Source organism: Anas platyrhynchos, chromosome 8 (assembly GCF_047663525.1).
Source record: "Anas platyrhynchos isolate ZD024472 breed Pekin duck chromosome 8, IASCAAS_PekinDuck_T2T, whole genome shotgun sequence".
Lineage (NCBI taxonomy): Eukaryota > Metazoa > Chordata > Aves > Anseriformes > Anatidae > Anas > Anas platyrhynchos.
This window is the reverse complement of record NC_092594.1, coordinates 23410123-23431099: the sequence shown is the minus strand read 5'-3', so window position 1 is coordinate 23431099 and position 20977 is coordinate 23410123. Positions and strand designations below refer to the sequence as shown.

The window sequence follows — 20977 nt, the reverse complement described above, 5'->3', positions numbered from 1 at the left end:
GAGTCAGTGAACTTATTCAAAAGAAATCTTTAATTAGAAGAGCAGACATCTGTAAATTGTATTGCTACCAGCTGTTAATTGATACTAACCAAAAAGTATTGGCAAGGAACTTCATGTTTCTGGATGAATTTCTGCCAGGGACTGGCGGAGAGGCAGATGACTTTGTACCTGCCTGCTTGTACCTTTCAAAAACCACAGGCACTGCTATGCTCACTCCCCAAAAAATCATTTTAGACTAGATGGATCATAAGTACCATCAAGTTCATTCTGTCCCAGCAGCACTTCTGAGCCAGCTGGTATGCTGGTAGTCTTAGTTGAAAGTGACCTGTCACCTACTAGCCTGGGGCAGGTGGAAGAAATAATCTGGAGTGCACCTTATGACTAATGGCCTGGGAATGCTGTCCTTGCACTGCAGTCCCCAGATCCTGGAAAACCTGGAGTCTGCATCCTCTGGGGCAGTATACTTAACATCAGGTACGCTTAAAAATAATAATCAGCTGATCCAAATGGATCAAAAGGCATACATGCATTATATCCCTAATAAGCCCTCAGTACGTAACCTTATAACATCCTGAAAAAAATTAACTAAACACTCAGGCTATAATATTAGACATGGTTAGCAAGCTTTGATCAGACTAGGTAGAAGAGATAAATTCTAGCTTGCTTTATGATTGAGGTATGTAATTAAAATTCTTGATTGAATCTAGTACTTGCAATTGGTAAATGTTTAACTTACCAATGTAACAGGCACTGTCAGTTCTTCTGTGCAAAGAAGATGCCTTGAAATATTTTTTTTCAGGCCCCAACTGAAAGAGCTGCTAAGTATAATGCATCCGTTCTGATGATGTGGATAGGATTTTCTTTTTCTTGTGTAGGGATATCTCTATAATCCTGAATTACCTCCATTTTACACATTGAAGTTGCCCCAAGCAAGCAAATCAATTTGAGTGACAGGATGTGGGAGGTGATCAAGTGCAGCAAGATGAAAAATAAGATAAAAATTAAAATGAAGACACAGGCAAGAAACGCTTAGAGTTTGTGTGCATCGGAATGATGCATAAATAAGGTTTAAAACAGTATTCCAGAGTTCTTTCTAATCTGTTAGTTAGATCCTATACTCTGCTGTAGGCAGTGTTTATTTCAAAAGTTGATATTTGTATTTGAGAAGCCATTGCTTTAAGAAATTCAGTGTACTGATTAAATAATTAGATAGCTAATATGGAATCCTCAGCATAAGGACTCTAAAGGCCTAAATATGAAAGCTAGCAGAGTATTATTATGAAATATTGATTAATATTAAAACCTAAAAATGAGAGTTCTTATACTACCATATGCAGTGGTGCATAATTTCTTCCAATGCAGTCAAAGCTTCTTCCCATGTATCTTGTGGTGGTGTATGTACCCTGCAGAACATAGGATAGCTTAAAAATAACAGAGTGAGTAAAATACATCAGGTACAAGGTCATAGTGGAGCTCTGTGTAGTTAAATTGTGAGCTGATTTCATATTTATTCACTTGAGTTTAATTTCAATCTCAAAATTATTAGTACAGTTACTTTTTTATGGATTCAGTCTAGCAAATGTGTCTGTTGGAAGAGTTATTAGAAGAGTTCTCATCATCTTCACTGTACACTTGAGTCATCCTCCATAGCATGGAGGAGGTATTTTGCACTTAGTATCATGTTCTGTCTTTAGAATCAGCTTACAAAATATTCATCTACGCACGTGGCGTTTCTAGATCATGCCTCTTTTATTCAGCTTTAAACAGATACAGTCTCCATAGGAGTGGTTTGTAGTCTTTAATCAATCTGAAAATGCATCTGTCCTAACTTAATTTCGTCTAGTATCTCAGTGTGGTTAGTTAAATTGGTCTGCTATACCTCATGAAGTACATAGACTTAGTTCCTATTCCCTAAGCATGTGGGTTTTAAAGCTTTTGATGGGTTTTGTTACATGAAGAGTTTACAGTTTTAACTTTTTTGTTTTAATAGGATCGAAAACTTCTTGCCACAGCTCAACAGATGCTCCAAGACAGCAAGACAAAAATAGAAGTTATAAGGATGCAGATTCTTCAGGCAGTTCAGACCAATGAATTGGCTTTTGATAATGGTGATGGAGTAGAGAAGAAATATTAATCTTGTTAATGTCAAATGCCACATAGATATGTACCCATATGCACACAGAGCAATGATAAATTTCTAGTGGGAAGGTTAGACAAAACTTGCATGAACCGAAAGTAATCAGAGACCAGGCATACCAGTGTTAGGATGCTAAATGCATCAGACTTAAAGCAAAATACCTTGAAGCTTAAGGACCAGAAATACAATTTCTCTTCATCTTCTTTATACCTTACACAGTCCAATCTTGCTTTGTGGTCTTCATTCTTGCTCTATGTATGTCTTCTTTTGTCTTGACAATAACTAGCAATTTTATTTAAAGTTTATTTAAAGTTTTTATTTAATTTTTTCACTGTCCTAAAAATAAGTTCTGACACAGGTATAAAGCCTGTCATACTTGAATAGGTTGACCTTGCTTCTACTAGTGGGAACACAGTTACAGGGAAACTTTTACTATCTTTATATTAGTATTTAGGCTTGACTGAGAAATATTCACCTTCTCAAAAAAAATATTTTTCTAAAAAGATGTCTGATTTGAAACAGGTATACTGCATTCAAAAATATTTTTAAAATTGCTTATCTTTATTTTAAAAAAGGCAAACAAAAACTAACCTTGAGCTATAATAGCATGAGTGTACTAAAAGTTGTGGGCATATTGGTACATCTCTATGTTTTGAACTTCATTTGTATGCATCTCTGAGTACTGAAGTTGTATAATGATGCTTGTAATCAGGGCCTCAATGTGTCCTAGGTACTGAAATGCGTGTGTTTGTTTTGTTTTGTGGAGTTGGCTTTGTTTCATTTGTTTTCACACTTATGAGGCTTCTGGCCTTTGTAACACCCCATGTTAGTACATGGATTATGCATGTCATTTGTTCAAGAGAAAAACAAAAAATCCTCAAAACGTATAGCCCTCTTTTCAACACAGACTTGCAAGAAAATTAGCAGCATGAGCAGGACAAAGTGTGCATCAATGAAGCTGTATATTGTTGTATCTGTATTATGCGTTACAGCTAGAAAGGGCTTTCAAATGCCTGTTCTAAGAACAGTAGGAACACAAACAGTAAGAGATAGGAAATCTTTTCTAATTCTGTTTTTAAATATTAACACCATTAAAAGTGGATATTTAAGTTCTTAACCCAAACTGTTTGGGTAAGGCATTGTATGAGACCTTACATCCTCCCTGCTTGCACAACCAGATAGCCTGAGATTTAGATGTATGTGTAAGTATACATATATCAGGAATATAAGTAGCTACAGAGTAGTGTGAGAGAGAAATCCTCAGAACATGATTTGGAAATGTGTAAGTCTCAAAACCTCTCTTTTGCCAGATGAGTGATGTAAGGGAGGTTTGGCTTTATACAAAGGCATTTGCCCCATAACTCCCCTAATGACATCTTCTATTTCTTGCATCTTCTAGCAATTATAGCCCTGCAAGGAGTAGTATCTGGTTTTTGGACTGAATCTTGATTACTTCTTTATTTCTTCAAAATGCAGATGCTTAACATTTTACTATTGCTTTTATGGCATACTTTTACTTGATCTACCAAATCTGCATTATTTTCCCCTCTTTGTGCATGGGGGAGGGGTTAGTACATACAAATTAAACAAGGTCATGGTCTTCAATGAAGTCTGTTTCTATTTCTTTGCAGCAAAACCTGTAATAAGCCCTCTTGAACTCCGAATGGAAGAATTACGGCATCATTTTAGGATAGAGTATGCTGTAGCAGAAGGTGCAAAAAATGTGATGAAATTACTTGGATCTGGGAAGGTTACCGACAGAAAGGCACTTTCAGAAGTAATTTATGTCATTACAATTTCTGAAAATTTACTTAAAATGTTCTTTCAAGAAAGGAAAAAAATATATTTTTTAATTTTTGTATTTTAAAAAGGCACAAGCAAGATTTAATGAATCAAGTCAGAAGTTGGACCTCTTAAAGTATTCACTGGAACAGAGATTGAATGAACTTCCTAAAAACCATCCCAAAAGCGGTATAATTATCGAGGAACTTTCATTGGTCTCTTCGCCCACATTAAGTCCCCGTCAAAGTGTAATATCTACTCAGAACCAATACAGTACACTGTCCAAGCCAGCAGCTTTAACAGGTATGATTTATGGAGTTCTTTGTTTTTGTTAGAGGATTTAGAAGAAGTCTTTAGTGCCAACTTTGATGTCTTTCTGGATATTCTTCATTGTTCTTTTTCTAGACTAAGGCATTTAGAATTTTCAAGCATCTATGAACCAAAAAATGCAGAAAAGTTTCCTAGATTTACTTGTTGACTGTTTTATGATCTTGTTGGAAAAAAGTGAGGTTCTGCCCTTCAGTTAGGTCAGTAGGGAATAATATTAAATAGTGTTGACTTTTTTTTTTTTTTTATCTTTCGATTATCAAGGACTTTAAAAGGTGAATAAGTATCATTAACCCCATTTTACAGGTGGGGTAACTGGCGCAAAAGGGTTAAATGACTAGTCCCTGGTCATACACCTAGTATGGCAGAGCTGGAAATAAGTACCATATGTCCTTCCACTCCCTATTTTACCCCCTGGACCATACTGGCTTCCTAGAAGGTGATTTATGCTACTAGAAACTTAGGATCTCCCTCTTTGGTTTATAAATATAATTAACAAAAGTGCACAGAGCTATCAACCTGCTTGGTTTAGGGATAGATTTAATTTACTGCAAGGGAACATATTTACAAGATGTAACACAATTTTTCATAGTTGGGTTCACCTGGAATTGTCCTTCATTAGAAGTAAACGATTTTAAAAGATGAGCCATACTTTAACAAATTTTTTAAATATTTACCTTCTGATGTTCTTAAAGAAAAAGCAATACTTTGGACCGCTTTGAGAGTATGTTGGTTTACTAAATTTATTTAATAAGTGTTCACATAGGAATCGCTTGTACCAGTAGTGTTCGTTTTGTTTTGTGTCCTAAAAAGTTGTGTATGCAACTCTTACACCAACTGCCAACAGAGAAAGTTTGCTAAAATCTCTAATTTAGATGTTAACTCTCTTTACATGTGTATAACTGACATCAGAATTTAGTTCTGAAGTAAGGTTATATTTTAAAAGAAAAAAGAGGAACTCTTCTGCCAAGCTGCAACAATAATACAACGGAGGAAGTCTACCTGTCTTACATTTTGGTTCAGTAAGATGAGTAACACAGGGTAAAAATATCAGAACCTCAGACAAGAGCCCTTGTGAAGATGCAGAGTGGGGAAATACCATCTAACAAAAAAAAAAAAAAAATCCCCTCAGATGATCAGTAACCATGGGCAGGCACAAAGTATCATGCCTTTGTTTTAAAACAGCTTTTTTTTTTTGTCTTTTCTTGTAATACATAATCATAGTAACAAATAATTCCTCTTGAAAGTGGATCAACTGATACATATTAGGATATATATTAGCACTTTCTAATCAGAACTATCAGAACAGAGCTACATGCTTGTAAAGTTCTTAATGGTTTCACTTTCCTATTAGCTAGACAAAAATACATTTGTATTGAACTGGATTTAAATGAAAAGTGTCTTGGTATTTTGTGTCTAACATATTGTGAAAAATAGATCAATGCTACTGTCATACTTTTTAAAATGCGCTAACAGGACTTTCTGATATGTATCCACTCCTTTTACAAGATTACAACCTTTCTGTTTATTAAATTCTTAGGAAAATAAGCAGAGATTTGGAATGAAGTTTTCTTTTGCCTTTTAGCCTGTTTTGAGAGCCAGTAGAATCTCTTTTGCTATGTCTTTTATTATGTCCTCATAGCATAATATTTAGAGCTGTCACTTATGATTGTTAGTTCCTTACAAGATTGGATTTCTTCTCGAACTGGTTTGTCAGTGTCTGTTCTGTGCACTTTAGTGTTGCCAGGCCATTTGTAGGTCAGGCCCAACTTAAGTTTCTGTTACAAAAGATTACTTCTAGGTTTTGCAGTTACGTACGTCTAGCACAGGAGCTGCATTACCCTAGTAGCTGTGTTTCTAGATGACTATATGATTTTGAACTGACTAATTTCACCTTTTTTGATCAGTTTTATTCCTGTTAGTGGTGTCATAGTTGTACAGATAATGTCTTTGCATGATGAGGTAAGCCTACCATTCTTGAAACCATCTGTTATGTTCAGATGCTTCTGTACTGCTGGAGGAAGCTCTTTCAAATTAAAACTGAGGCTCTATACCTCATCTGTTTGAAAAAGTTGAAGAGTAGCTTCCTGTCTCAGCTTTTATAAAGCCAGATTCAGTCATGTTAGAACAATTCAATGATTGGAAATTACGTACTAACTCCTATTTGACTTCAGCATTAAGCAAGCAAATTTGATTTATTTGTTTTAAACAAATGCGTAGTCAATATGTTCATTTTAATTATCTAAGTGATTTATCCAATATTACGTGGTTATGTAAGGCTCATGGAAAAACTAATATTCTCCCATCAGCAAGGAGACCCATCACTTTAACTTCTCATTTTAAAAAATGACATCACTTACAACTTGAACCGGTGTCAGTTAGATTCCGAAGAGAAGTATTTCAGAGGCTAACATTGTAGGACAAAAATTTATTGTGTGGCGTTGTAGTAAACTGTCGCTCCTTTTAGAAGGTTGACTTCCACGTTTGACCTTTTTTAATGCTTATTTTCAGTAGGTTTGTCTTTCTTGAGTCTATCTCTTGATTTTGTCTGATATTTCCGTTATACCCAGCAGGGGTTAGAATATGAGCTATTGCTCTAAAATCAATCATTAATCATTCACTTTGCACACTTGAGCAAAGATTTGTTTTTGTTTTTTGACAAATAATTGTGTGTCTTGTCCTAGGTACCCTGGAAGTTAGGCTAATGGGTTGCCAAGACATTTTAGAAAATGTCCCTGGTCGATCAAAAGCCACCTCGATTACACTACCTGGTTGGAGTCCAAATGAAGCCAGATCATCTTTCATGAGCAGAACCAGTAAAAGTAAAAGTGGGAGTAGTAGAAACCTTCTGAAAACTGACGACTTGTCCAGTTCAGTATACTCTTACTTCTCGTATTTTTATGCTTATCTTTTATTTACACTTTAATGTACATGCTGTATTCTTTAATTAAAAATACTAAGTTGTTTTGAGACTTCAAACATAGCTGTTCCTTCAGCTGTCATGTTGTGATGGATTTAAAAAAAAAAAAAAGCAACGAAAGCCCACGCTATTATGCCCATAAGAACCAATTAAATATGAGTACTTTTTTCTTTTTCTTTTTTTTTCTTTTTGAAGGAAACTTACTGAAGATTTTTGTTTGAAGAAAATCCTCTTATAACTTTAATCTGAATTTGTGTACTTTACTTACAGATGAAGTCTGTGCTGTACTGAAGCTGGATAACACTGTGGTTGGTCAAACCAGCTGGAAACCTATTTCCAATCAGTCATGGGATCAGAAATTTACACTGGAACTAGACAGGGTAAAGATGTGGTCTTACTTCATTGACAGCTATAGTTGATTATGTAGATTAGCGTCATGTTGCTTTCTATCATTTTTTCCTGTTGTTGTGATTATGTGCAAATTTCACATGTGCAAGTATTCCTGTGCTTAACAGAATGAGTTCCCTGGAGATAAGCTGATTTGCTGGGTTGCCATTCTACATTTTTTACCTCTTCTGAAATGTGAAGAGACATAATATTTTTGTCTAAGACGTAACACTTGAGATCTTTTTAGTCTGTAATGAAGGTGCTTAAATTTTTAATCAGATCATCATCATCAACTTTTCTTTGTTCATCAGGAACTTCTTATATTTGATGGAGTTTAGATATTTTGGGAAAGTTGTATCATAGATTTTTTTTAGTATTTATCCATAAATACTAAACATGTTCTCATGTGAGGCAGATCGATTCCTTTTTCAGGAGTAATAAACACTATTAGTGAATTTGGTTTCCTACAACTTTAAATGTTATTTGTATGGACTTAAGTATATAGAATGATGCTCTTCTTGACACACCTTTAGAAGAGAATTTCTGTCACGTAGGTTTAAGTATTTTTTTATAGATACCTGATACTTATGCTATCATAAGGGAATACAAGGACTTTTTTTCATCAGTGTTTAAAGTAGGCTGAATATTAAGATATGTGCCTCAGGAATATATTTAGAACAAGTGAACAACAGCAACAAAAAATCATCCCTACCTCTCCCTGGTTATATATTGACCAGTATTTCTCTCTCCACAACCCAACTCACCCCACCACTCTGAGCCCCAGACCAAACTCCTTCCATGTAGGAAGGAAGCAGATTTAGACCTGTAGCTAGTGACGTTCAGTTTCCTGTTAGTACTGCAGAACAAAAGTAGCAGTTGTGGAGTCCTGAAGTCTTGATTTATTTTCAGTTTAAGACTAGAACTAGTTAAAGTTTAGTAGTTGCTCTTACGAGCCTCATATGGGTCCTCTATCTAAGAACTCTAAATATGAAGTGGCTTTTTGGTGCTGGAAAAGAATCTTCTTGTTGGGCATGGCAACGTATCTTCCCATGGTTGAGACCCATGTTCCCAACTGCATCATGTTTGTATCTGTTGCTTCCTTTTAACTTTCGTTTCTTTGAAAACCTACACCTAGCACATAGGATAGTAAGTTGATGCATTGTGATGAAATTAAGTTATGCTAACTGATATTAGTACTATGCAATGCTGATGTATGGTGCTGTAGGAGTTCTTGCAGTTTGTAGCAGCTTTTGTAACAAGCCTATGACGCTCTTAAGAACATATAATCTCAACAGCAAGATACAGAAGCAGTTCTTCTTAAAGTTTTTGGCCCCTCTTCATGACCAGGTTAAAAAAAAAAAAAAAAAGCATTTGTTTCTACAGATACTGTGTAGTCTTGCATCATGATGTATATCCAGATACAAAAGTGCCACTGTACAACCATGAAATACAATTTATACTTGTTAATTAGATGGAAAACTAGAAAAGCTGACCTTTCTAAACACATTTAAAAATCTCTTCCTGGAGCTTAAGCTAAGATGCATTCAATTAGCACTTTTGACTGAAAAAGTGTGTGTGTTTGTGCCTCTCTCCTTCTATTTTTGGGAGTATTACACTTACGATTCTTATTTGTAAACTGGGTATCACATTTGAACTGAAGCAAAGTGAGAGTTTGCTCTGTACAGTTAGTTAGCCTTGACACTTTTTTTCCAAAGTAAAAACTCTGCATCTTGATCCTTGAGGTACTATATCTTATGACTGTGGAGAGGTAACTATAGCAGAACAATTACTAATAAGTAATTTCCTGTGTGTGTTTACTGTCATAGTCACGTGAACTGGAAATCTCCGTTTATTGGCGTGACTGGAGATCTCTGTGTGCAGTGAAGTTTCTGAGGTTGGAAGACTTTCTGGATAACCAACGACATGGCATGTGTCTCTATCTCGAACCCCAGGGCACTCTGTTTGCAGAGGTAAGAACATTTCATTGAAACACTTGGGTATACGTGCAGCTATTACCTTGCAAAATAGTGCAAGCATTTTTCTTAAACACTTAAGAACACGTTTTGTTCTAAAACTTAAATTATGATGTGCATTATTTGAACTGCAGGTTACATTTTTTAATCCAGTTATTGAAAGAAGACCGAAACTCCAGAGGCAGAAGAAAATTTTTTCAAAACAGCAAGGTAATTGTTTAATATAAATTAATGATTTTTTTTTAGGGAGACTTAATGTTTGTCTGTGAATAAAATGGCTGATAATCAAGTATTTCGTATTGCACTTAGAAATGTTTTGGTTTAGAATTCCTTATTATGCATTAGCATTTAATACTGAATAATTAGGAATTGCTAAGGAATATGACATTCAGTTGGTTCTTCATAAACTATAAACTAATGAATATGAATTTTTGTTTTTAATTATAGCTTTTTGTAATAAGTAAGGAAATTACTTGCACTCTTTCTTTTTTCACAATATCCACAGGCAAAACATTTCTCAGAGCTCCTCAAATGAATATTAATATAGCCACTTGGGGAAGGCTGGTGAGAAGAGCTATTCCTACAGTAAATCACTCTGGCACCTTCAGCCCTCAAGCACCAGTGCCTGCTACAGTGCCAGTGGTTGATGTACGCATTCCTGAACTAGCACTGCCAGCCAGGTAGGCATATCTGCCATTTTAAAGTACTTTTATGAGTAAGAGTAATGGTGAAATGTTTACACACTGATGTATGTAAAATACATCTTAAAACCCATTCTACAGACATACACACACAGGATGTGCTCTAGGAGAAATACAAGTAACATGTTTTTAAGTTGGTTTTCATATTACTAAAACTTTCCTTGCTGTATAGTGAGGATTTATTTATTTTCTTGCCAGTGACTCTCCTGTAGCTAAATTGGACTTCGAACTTGAGCCCGAGCCTCCACCTGCTCCACCCCGTGCATCTTCCCTTGGTGAAATATGTGAATCTTCCTCTGAGATGAAGGCTCCTGATATGCCAGCTCAGGTAAGTCAATTTAAGAATTTGGGGCTATATAGTTTAACAAAATTGTAATATTGGTATCTTTATGATGGACTTTTTCCTGTGCACTTCATTGTTATGCTCCCTGTTGAGAGAATTCTGTATGTGCAAGTTATGGATGCCCTGATTACTTGTTTCCATGGTTGGTGTGTTTAACTTTCCATGCCATTTTTTTCCATCAGGGAAAAAAAATATTAAATCCATCAGAGTATTCAGGGAAAAAGCGGTTTTATTAACAAAGGGCAGAATAATTGGAGGAACAGGTTTCATCATTCTGTGAAAACCTTGTTTACCTATATCATCTTGTGGTACAACGTTTTAGCTTAGATAATTCTTGAGTTAAGAATTTCTTTATCTGTTTACTTTAGTAATCTTCAGACTTATTTTCCTTTCCAGGATGAAGTAACAGCTTTTGATTTTGAAAATGGCAGAAATAGTATCGTTCCAAAACTCCAGCCTGAAATAATCTGTGAGCCTGATGTTCCACATTCAGACATAAAATACAGCAACGTCCGAGAGCCTGAAGATAGAAGGTAAAAATACAATATTTTTAGTGTTGATTATGAACGTTTGTTAAAGTTAACAAACTAGAAGACTTTTTTTTTTAACGCTTATTTATTTATTTATACAGAACACAACAACGGTTTCAGTTCAGTCTGAAGGATTTCAGGTGTTGTGCTGTACTGGGTAGAGGACATTTTGGAAAGGTAAATGTCAAAAGGCTGTATCAAATGTCAAGATTATATCAAAAACTAGATATAAGACTTAAATAAATCACTTATCTTTTGTTTTAGGTGCTGCTGGCAGAGTACAAAAACACAAATGAGATGTTCGCTATTAAAGCCTTAAAGAAAGGAGATATTGTCGCTCGTGATGAAGTAGACAGGTCAGTTTGTAAAATTTAATACGTGGATTACCTGAATCAATTGCTTTCTTTCTGCATGCAACACAAGTATAAGCCCTACCAAACGGTAGTTAAATTCCATGAAAGAGCAAAACAAGTCATCTTCCTGCATAGTTCGCTGTTACAGACCCTTAGCCCTTGTTCTGGGGCAAGTAGTGCTGATTACTTTAGTACCCCTCTTACCATGCCTGTATCTTTAATTTTTTCATCCATTCAGATTCTCTTGTAATCATTACTTCTAATTACTTGTTTTATAGACTTCCATCACATTCCAGGAGGACAGTGACTATGTTTTCTTTGCTGGCAGAAACATATGATGGTATTTCTCAACCTGTAACATACTGTCATACTCTGTCCATCATATTTTGCCTTAAGTCCCATGTATATTCCACTATTATGTTTTTAATCTCTTTGCCCAAGAAATATAATCCTTCTCTGTCTGGAATGAAATGGCAGTTAGAAAACGGTCTAGGTTCATTGCAAGTAGATGCTTTTACAACTGTTTAATAATCACTGTTTTAATTTGAATTGTAGGAAGACAGATAACAGTATTAAGAATAAGCTACAAATTAACCAATTGGCTTACAGAGAAATAATCAGGAATGATTTTATTATTGATTATTGAATTATTATTACAGATATCTGTAATATCATTACTTTTTTGACTATATTATTATATATATATATATATATATATATATATATATATATATATATATATATATATATATGCAGTTCAAATAAAATTAAATACTAATGCCACACGACATTGATGCATACTGATTTGGAAGGAAAACTAGCAGGATTTAGTCTTTGTGGAACACTGGGTTGCCTACTTCATTTGTGAAAGACAAATGCAACTTCTTGAATATCCTAGCAGCAACTTACTATGTGTGGAAATATTAAGAGTTCTCTCCTAAAAGGGAAAATATTCTTATCTTTGAGGAATAGAGGAAAAAGCATAAGATCTGTGGTTTGGGATTCAGCTTTAAATTTTACTGATTTTTCTGTTTGCAGCTTGATGTGTGAAAAGCGAATATTTGAAACTGTGAATAGTGTAAGGCATCCCTTCCTGGTAAACCTTTTTGCTTGTTTCCAAACCAAAGACCATGTTTGCTTTGTAATGGAATATGCTGCTGGTGGGGATCTGATGATGCACATTCATACTGATGTCTTCTCTGAACCAAGAGCAGTGTGAGTATTCCATTTTTGTGGAATTAATGGAAGGGCATTTTCTTGTTTCAGCGAACAAGAACTGAAATGTACATCACCATGCACCTCTGTGTTACGTCACTTCAGAAAATACTGTTCAGTTTTTAAAAAGGGCAAAGATTCTAACTGATTTTATTAGAAAAATACATATGCAGGTTTAATGTTCCTGAAGCTAAGTTGAATGCAAAAATGGTATATAATTAATGTTTATAATACTTCTTTTGGCAAAGATTATATTAAAAACTTAAAACAATAATTAAAATAACAGGCAAAAAAAGTGAGACAAATTAAAAATTCTTCAGTGGCGTGGCAATGAACACTACAGGAAAACTTACCTTCCAACTTGAAAGCTGCAAGTTTAAATATTTTCAATATTTGACTTCAGAATCCTGACCCTCTATAAAGCTAATGTAGTGGGTAGTAGTGGTAGGGGGACGGTTAAATCAGATGATCTTGAAGGTCTTTTCCAACCTTAATGATTCTATGATTCTCTAATTCTAAGCTGTAGCTGAAAAGGCAAAACGTATAATCTTCAGAGGATGGCTAATAAAAGATAAATTATGATGACCTTCACATTCTGAAAAACAGGGCTAGAATTCATTAAAACTTTAAACTTTTTCAACAGATTCTATGCTGCATGTGTTGTTCTTGGACTTCAGTATTTACATGAGCACAAAATAGTATATAGGTAAGTAGTGATTGATGCATTTCTAACAGATGAGTTTCAGCTATTCAGAATACTACTAAAAGATTCTTTCTTGAATGTTCATTTAGAGATCTGAAGTTGGATAACTTATTGCTGGACACAGAAGGCTTTGTGAAAATCGCTGACTTTGGTCTTTGCAAAGAAGGTAATGGCTCTTAAATTTCTTTCTTTATTCCTAGGAAAGTTCTGTCATCTTACTTGCTGTTGACTGTTCTGTGAGATTTGTGAACTGCCAAATGTATACAGAAGGAAAAATACATCACCTCTGATTGTACACAGGGGGAGATAGAAGGAAGTTCCTTAGTGGGAAAATACCAAGAACATCGGAGCATAGCTTTTTTTATCTCAGTTGTGACAAACAGCTATTCTGACTCTTAAATAATTTTCTTCATTCTAAAGCTAAGTTGACAATGAAATCAAACCACACCTCAACTTTTACAGTGGTTTGTTTTTCTTTACTCTCAAATAGTTGCATATAAGTATATAGAAATGACAGGCTAAATATACTATAGCTAAAAATGAGAAACTTACTCCAAAAGGGAAGCTTAGATGCTAGAAAGTAACTCTCAAGCATCCAGCTACTGGCAACTACCTTTCAAATACGACAAAATAAATTATTTTTCTGCATTGAGGAAAGTGCCTTTGTCAAATCCCATTGGCGGATATGGGGAGAGAAGATCTGACAAGGTATACTTCCTTCTCCAGTTTGTATAGCCTGTCTCCCAAATGTTCCTCTTTTAGTTAGCCTAAGAGGGAGAGGAATTTTGTAAATTTGGTTGGTGGTCAAACATGATTATTGCTTTTAATATCATAGGGCAAGTTGTGAGTTCAGCTACAAATTCCATAAAATTCCATAAATGATGAAAGGAGATGAGGACCAAAAAAGCTCTTTAGTTTACTGACTGCTGCTATAACTGGCTATCTTAAGCTCTCCGTAACATTTCCACTCACATAGTGGCACATCAGTGCTTGTGCTGCTGTTTCTAACTGTGCCTCTCTTGCACAGGGCTCATTTTGCTCAAGGTTGTTTCACTGCACTCCCTGGTTTACTTTACTGTGTGTAGTCTTGCCATTGCAGAAGGATCTGCAGTATGCATGTTTGACTGAACTAGGGTACCACATTTTCCTGTACAAGCTAATAAAAACATAGCATAAAATTGTTTGTATATTTCAAAGCAAAGATAACTGGGTGACAAAACTGTAATTGGAAGCTTGATTTGGCTCCTTGTATAGGGATAGAAAAGCTTATACTGAAGTACACTTGGAACAAGGACATGAGAGAGAAGGGTTGGGGAAAATGTTTTATTTTCCTTGTTTAGAGTGAGGTAACTGAGACAGACCATGGAACCTCAGTATTACTTCGGTGAAGTTGTGTTAGAGGTTTTACTTGCTGAAGGAATAGTTTGTGGACTTACAGAAAATGCTGCTTGCTTTTCATTAATTGTAACCTTTCAGGAATGGGATTTGGAGACAGAACAAGCACATTCTGTGGCACACCAGAATTTCTTGCTCCAGAAGTGCTGACAGAAACTTCCTATACAAGAGCTGTAGACTGGTGGGGTCTTGGTGTACTTATCTATGAGATGCTAGTGGGTGAGGTAAGTTCTAGTAAAGATACAACACAGTCATAAGACAAATATATGTTAAAAATGTTACAAAACTATCATCCTGTCAACATCTAATATGCCCCTATATGTCATAACAGTATGTGTAGGCATACCTAGTTTTATCATGAACATTCTATTTTCATTAAGTAGGAATAAATTCTGAGCAGCTCTTTATCTGATACTAGCTACTATAATGCTATAGAAATCGATCAGTCATGTCAGGGGCTTGAGTTACCAGCTGCTGTGGAAGTGGATTAGTCATAGTTGGTCTAAGACTTGATCTCTAGATTTTTTTGTTTTGCTTTTAATTACGTCATTACACCTTAAAATCATATGATGGTAATAGTATATTAATGCCAGTGAATCTAAACAAGAAAACAGCACATCTGGATGGGGGAGCTCAGTTTCTTGCATGCAGGGCACAGCAATCCTAACTTTGATTTCAGTTTCCTTGTCTGTTATTGGCAAATTTGGATGCGCACAGTTTATAGCAGGCTTCTGCTTTTAAATGTTCTAGGGAAGAAAACCAACTCCTTAACTTGTGCAGCTTGAATGCACATAAACCTTAATTCATAGAACTGGATAGTTGTGAAAGACTATGCTGAATGCAAAGTTACTTACGATTAGAATTGCACATGCACTAAAACAGAATGCCCCTGTTCCGTGTAAATGAGATGATAAATAACTACTCAATTGTTTACTGCTACTGCGTACATAACCTGGCCTCCTGATATCATGGAGTTATCTCCACGGTATCTCCATTTTTGTCTTTGATGATAACCAAGACATTTGGTCTTGGTTACCCACACCTCTTTTCAGGTCTGGGGGGGGGAGGGGAGAAGGAGAAAAAGAGTGTGCGCTGCATCTTTCAAGCTACCTTATAGTAGTTTCTGTTCTTAAGCTATAACGTGCTAGAGGTATTACAAAAATAAAGTCTTCCACATGTTACTCGTCTCACAGAAAAGCTAATAGAGGCCTTCCATATTTCCTGTGTATCTTGTGTCAGAGTTCAAAAAATATACTACTTATAGGTTTTACTACTTTTACAAGCACACTTTAAAGCATAGTCCTTTACTTAAAAAAAGAAGGGATGAGGATAATGACTTTGCTCTTTTCTGTATGGAAAAGGACTGTATATTTCTGGGACAAAGGAAAGTTTAATTTTAGGGAGTCTAACTCCAAGTTGTCATCTGAATATCTTGTTTTAAATTGTAAATGATTTTTAAGCCTGTTTAATAGTTGTGTGTTTTTTATTACTTACGTTATAGTCTCCTTTCCCTGGAGATGATGAAGAAGAGGTGTTTGACAGTATTGTAAATGATGAAGTAAGATATCCACGCTTTCTGTCCACAGAAGCCATCTCTATAATGAGACGGGTAAGAAAATAATAAAATATATTACATTATTCCCCTATTACCCTGTTTTGTCTCCTACCTTAAGAAAATTAATCGCTTTTATGAAGAACAAAGTACTCTTAAGAACCTATATGCAACAATCTTTGCTACAATTAAATTTCAGACTTGCTTCATTTATGCTGTGCCATGCTGCCTATCACCATTTTACTTTTTTTTTTTTGCCTTAAATGTAATCTCAGTGCCATTTCACTTGATTATTCAGGAACCAGTTTTTCTTTTTGAAATATGAAACACTAAGATCAATTTTCTCCCTGAACTAAGTTTCAACGTCATATCTAACTAGAGAAGTTCCAGTTTCGTCTTCTAGCAGAATACTGCTGCATTGACCTGCTTGGTAGATTAACGTAGTCACATGAACATTTTAATTCAAAGACTTTAGAACTCTTTTTGGTTTCATTCCAACTAGGGTAGGGAACTTTATACACGTGGCATCTACAGCTCTGTTCTTGGCAAAGAAAGGCTGATTTTGATTTTTATTAGTGCTATTCCTTATTGTAATGTCTCTATTAGCTTCAGACATCATCTTTAAATGTCTCAGAGGCTTATCTCAGTTGATGGAAAGGCATTTCCTGGGGAGGGTTCCAAGTCTTGGGAAGCAGTCTTTTTGCTTAAGCCACTGAATATTGTCAGTCTAGCACCCGGTTCAGCAACATGAAACAGCATGAAAGTTAAAGCATGTCACAGTAACTACTGTTACTTACTATTTAAGTTAGAGCATAAATATAGTTCAAAATGCGTGCTTCCTTTCAGATTGTTTTTCTAGAGTAAGGAAAAATAATACAGCTTTAAGGCAGTACTGGAAAAAGGTAGTTTTATCGTGAAGTGCCTCTCTCTATATTGGCAGGTGGAGAACATACTGCTATACTGCACCCAGAATGTGCACAAAGGGAACTTTGCGTTTACAGTTTGCTAGTTTTATCTCTGTGTACTGTTTCCATCTGAGCCAATCCTATACTCTCAAATAGTGGGCTTTCATGGGGCCCTTCGTCTACAATTTCATGTTACTTTGATTCCATTGTAGAAAAAGTCTGCAGTGATGAGGTAGCCTCAACTAGAGGCTACCCAGAAAACTGTTGTATTTGGGTGTACAAAGCAGTATCCACCCCTCTCCTGGTAAATCAACTGCTGTGAAATAGCTGAACACAGCAGACAACAGCCTAGTCTCTCTTGAGCCAAGCAAGCTGAAATACCAGCTTATATAGATTCTCTGTCCTCTCCAGCAGAAATCACACTTAATCTCTCTGTGCTGAATGCGAGCCCCACAGATTACCGCAGGTTCTAAGATGCAGTGCATATTTGCAGAGTAAGACAGGTGAGTCTGCTCAGTACACATTCAGAGCTAGGCTGCTTGTGGAATCTTGCTGCGATCCAGGTGTCTCTAAAAGAATACTGCTGTCTCTGTGTACAGCTTTGTTCTTACCTTTCTTTTGAGGACTAAGAGTTTTTCATCGGTCAGGCAGTATGAACAGCACTGTCCATCCAGTCTTAGTGTTGACTCTTACACAGTAGCACTACCCATGAATTTTCACACTAAAATATCACGTATTTTGTCAGCTGCTACGAAGAAATCCAGAGCGGCGTCTTGGAGCTGGAGAGAAAGATGCTGAGGATGTGAAAAAGCATCACTTCTTCCGGGTAAGTCCAAGCTAGTGTTATTTCTGAGGACATTAATGAGTAGAGATGGGAAACTAAACATCAATTGGATTATTTTACAGCTAATAGATTGGAATGCTTTACTGGCCAAGAAAGTGAAACCTCCTTTTGTACCTACCATTAGAGGACGAGAAGATGTTAGTAATTTCGATGATGAATTTACCTCTGAAGCACCTATCCTCACTCCACCTCGGGAACCAAGGATACTTTCAGAAGAAGAGCAGGAGATGTTCAGAGATTTTGATTACATTGCTGATTGGTGTTAACTTCTAGACACTGTGAAATCCTAGCTGACTGGCTCACAAGAATGCCTCTCTCAGAAGAATACCAACCCTTCAATTGCTCTCTGTGCCACCTGTAGCTTTTTTTTTTTTAAATCACATGAAGACCCTTTTAAGTACTGTTTTAACACTCTTGTGAAGAGTGGCCTCTTTGTATATTGTTTTTTATCTGAGCACTGGAAAGCAGTTCTATGGAGTTCTTAAGCTGAGTGGGTGAATTCAGGCTGTATTGAGCTTCCCGCACATGGGCACCCTTGGATCTGTACTTTCTCTCACTCTTCTACGGCAGATTACATTGTTTTTAAGTATCTGCCTGAAGTGGGAAAAGCAGACTTTGAGCTAGGTAATCACTTAACTCTACTCAGCCACATTGAAATAGAAGTTTGGGATACTGATGACACTCTCACAGAACATGGTTCTATCTGGAGAAGGCAAACGATTTCAGTTAAATATTATCTTGTGCAGTCTATAAAACTACACATTTCTATGTACACCTTCCTCTTGTGTTCTTAAAATAACGGTATTGAGAACAGCTATGCCTTGTTTTATAAATTTTCTATGGTATTTATTAGGAAAAATGTTAAATGCCTTGCCTCTGAGATAACAACAGTGTAAGTGCTTCCACTGAAAAGAAAAATTGAGGAAAGACCCAGGAAGTTTACCAAAGCCACTTGCCAAACAGTTTTGCCTTCAAGCTTTTTAAGCACGGCTTAAAACCCTGGTTGAAATGAAGAATGTAACGAGGATGTTGCTCAGTCTAACCACAAAGAGCAAAGCATATGCATTTCCCAAGCCCATCCACTTCTATACTCAAACTTAGGCCTTTTCCACTCCTGGAGTGGACAGATAAGTTAACCATTCTGTATTTAACCACCTAAATCATCCTGTATCTGCTGTACAAATCATATCACCTTTAGAAAACATAAGGATTTTCAATGTATACATGCTGTGAACATGTATATTTGGAAGTTGTAATGTATTCTTATGTCCAGGCAAGTAATTTAATTATACCACTTCATTAATTTTGCACAGTGGCCATCTGAAAAACATAGAACTCAAGTGAAAAAAATGCTCATATACCTTTAGGCCACTGAACTCCAGAACTTAGATTGGCAGTTACCAAGGGTAAAAGCAATATGTTGTAACAGAATGTATAAATATTTTTGATAAAAACTGTATATTTTATAAACTTCCTAACACTAAAGCTGTACCTCAAAAGTTGGAAAACAGTTTAGACCAGACACTGTGTGTACTTGGAAACCAAGACCTGTTTTTGGCACCTGGTGTTCCGCAGGCAACCATGAATTGTTAGAAAATAAATTTTCATGATGTCCTTAGCTCTCACACCATTCAGAGTTTGTGTATTCAATCTCACAGGTGCATCCTAGCCTGGAGTTTGCTGTTGGTGGGCTAAGACAGTGAGAATGAGCACTCAAATGAATTCAAAATCCCAAATTCTGTTCATTCAAAGAAAAAATGGAAACCACTTGAGTGTGCAACACTAAGGTGGTTGTTTAAAATTCTGATGCTGGACAGACCTGCAGGGTCAGGCAGAAGAAAGGCTTAAGAAAAAGGGGTAGTAGTTCTAAATCAGGCTTGCCCCACCCTAGAAAGCAGGAAGGCATCTTCACCAGCTCTACAAATCATGTCAGGAAGAGGGAATGAACTTTTCAGCATTACTTCTTTCCGAATTACAATAAATAAGAAACAAATTGTGTTCCTATATCAAGTGGAAACTAAATGCTAAATACTTTTGAGGTACAGTCAGCTTACCCCTTTTTTGTTCCCAAGTATACATATGAGCATCTAACAGGGTGCTTAACTCTTATGAAAGTATCCTGAAAAATACCTTTTTTTGTAACTACATCTTGTACAGAAATCTTTTTTTTTTTTAATCTAAGTAAATCACTAAAAAAAAAAAAATTAGATGGCAGGGTATGTTCACCCAGTTAAGCTGAAAGAAAGCACTAATTTTATCTCTGTAGTTTTTTAAATATTTTTAGGCAGATTAAGATTTTAAACCCTAGATTGTAAATATATTTTGCTATACTTTATCTGTATGTGGCTGCTCAAGCACTTTGTAAGGAAATTAGGATATTTTAGAATGGTACACTATGCATTAAAATGAAATGTGCCTTTAACAACGTCATTTTAAGTGTTTTGCAGTCATTAATATCACAAATTAAAGTTTTAAATAGAGTAATTTGTAAATTGTGTCCCAAACATGATTTTGCTCTTTCTTGAAGTGACAAGTCCTGTTTTTTTCTACAGGTAACTTCAGAAAAGAATTTGCACTCAGGAAGGGACTGACAGAAAACCAGTCTCCTAGGGCTAGTTCAGTGTCCTCTGGCCCCCCCTCTACATTCCTCCCCCCCCCTTTTTTTTTTCAGTCTGAGTAAGTGACCAGCTCTGAACATACCTTCTTTGAAACTGAAGGAAAGCCCTCTTCTCTTGTTTGGGTGAGCAGTGCTGAAGGGAGCATAAGATCCCATACGTTAGATTAGCCAGTTTGACTTGGCCTTCTTCCCTCAAAAGGGGAGACAACCCTCCCTCCTGGGTATTTCTTCATTATTTTCCCCCCGTTATAGAAGGCAGCTCTGTAAACAAACAAAAGCCTGCACAGAACCCC

At 36.0% G+C, this 20977-nt stretch overlaps 1 protein-coding gene across 2 annotated transcripts in view; it reads left to right on the top strand.

The window, feature by feature from the left end:
* Positions 1 to 20547, top strand: part of PKN2 (protein kinase N2) — a 54321-nt gene extending 33774 nt beyond the window's left edge. For both annotated transcript variants that reach the window (XM_072042010.1, XM_027463022.3), the window contains exons 4-22: positions 1991 to 2108; positions 3769 to 3914; positions 4009 to 4222; positions 6931 to 7116; positions 7437 to 7546; positions 9380 to 9523; positions 9661 to 9736; positions 10032 to 10206; positions 10426 to 10555; positions 10967 to 11103; positions 11202 to 11277; positions 11365 to 11456; positions 12492 to 12668; positions 13312 to 13374; positions 13461 to 13537; positions 14848 to 14990; positions 16268 to 16375; positions 17969 to 18049; positions 18130 to 20547. In XM_072042010.1, the coding sequence (XP_071898111.1) occupies positions 1991 to 2108; positions 3769 to 3914; positions 4009 to 4222; positions 6931 to 7116; positions 7437 to 7546; positions 9380 to 9523; positions 9661 to 9736; positions 10032 to 10206; positions 10426 to 10555; positions 10967 to 11103; positions 11202 to 11277; positions 11365 to 11456; positions 12492 to 12668; positions 13312 to 13374; positions 13461 to 13537; positions 14848 to 14990; positions 16268 to 16375; positions 17969 to 18049; positions 18130 to 18333 (2457 nt within the window). In that variant the 3' untranslated portion in view covers positions 18334 to 20547. The remainder of the gene's footprint in view (positions 1 to 1990; positions 2109 to 3768; positions 3915 to 4008; positions 4223 to 6930; positions 7117 to 7436; positions 7547 to 9379; positions 9524 to 9660; positions 9737 to 10031; positions 10207 to 10425; positions 10556 to 10966; positions 11104 to 11201; positions 11278 to 11364; positions 11457 to 12491; positions 12669 to 13311; positions 13375 to 13460; positions 13538 to 14847; positions 14991 to 16267; positions 16376 to 17968; positions 18050 to 18129) is intronic.
* The last annotated feature ends 430 nt before the right edge of the window (positions 20548 to 20977 follow it).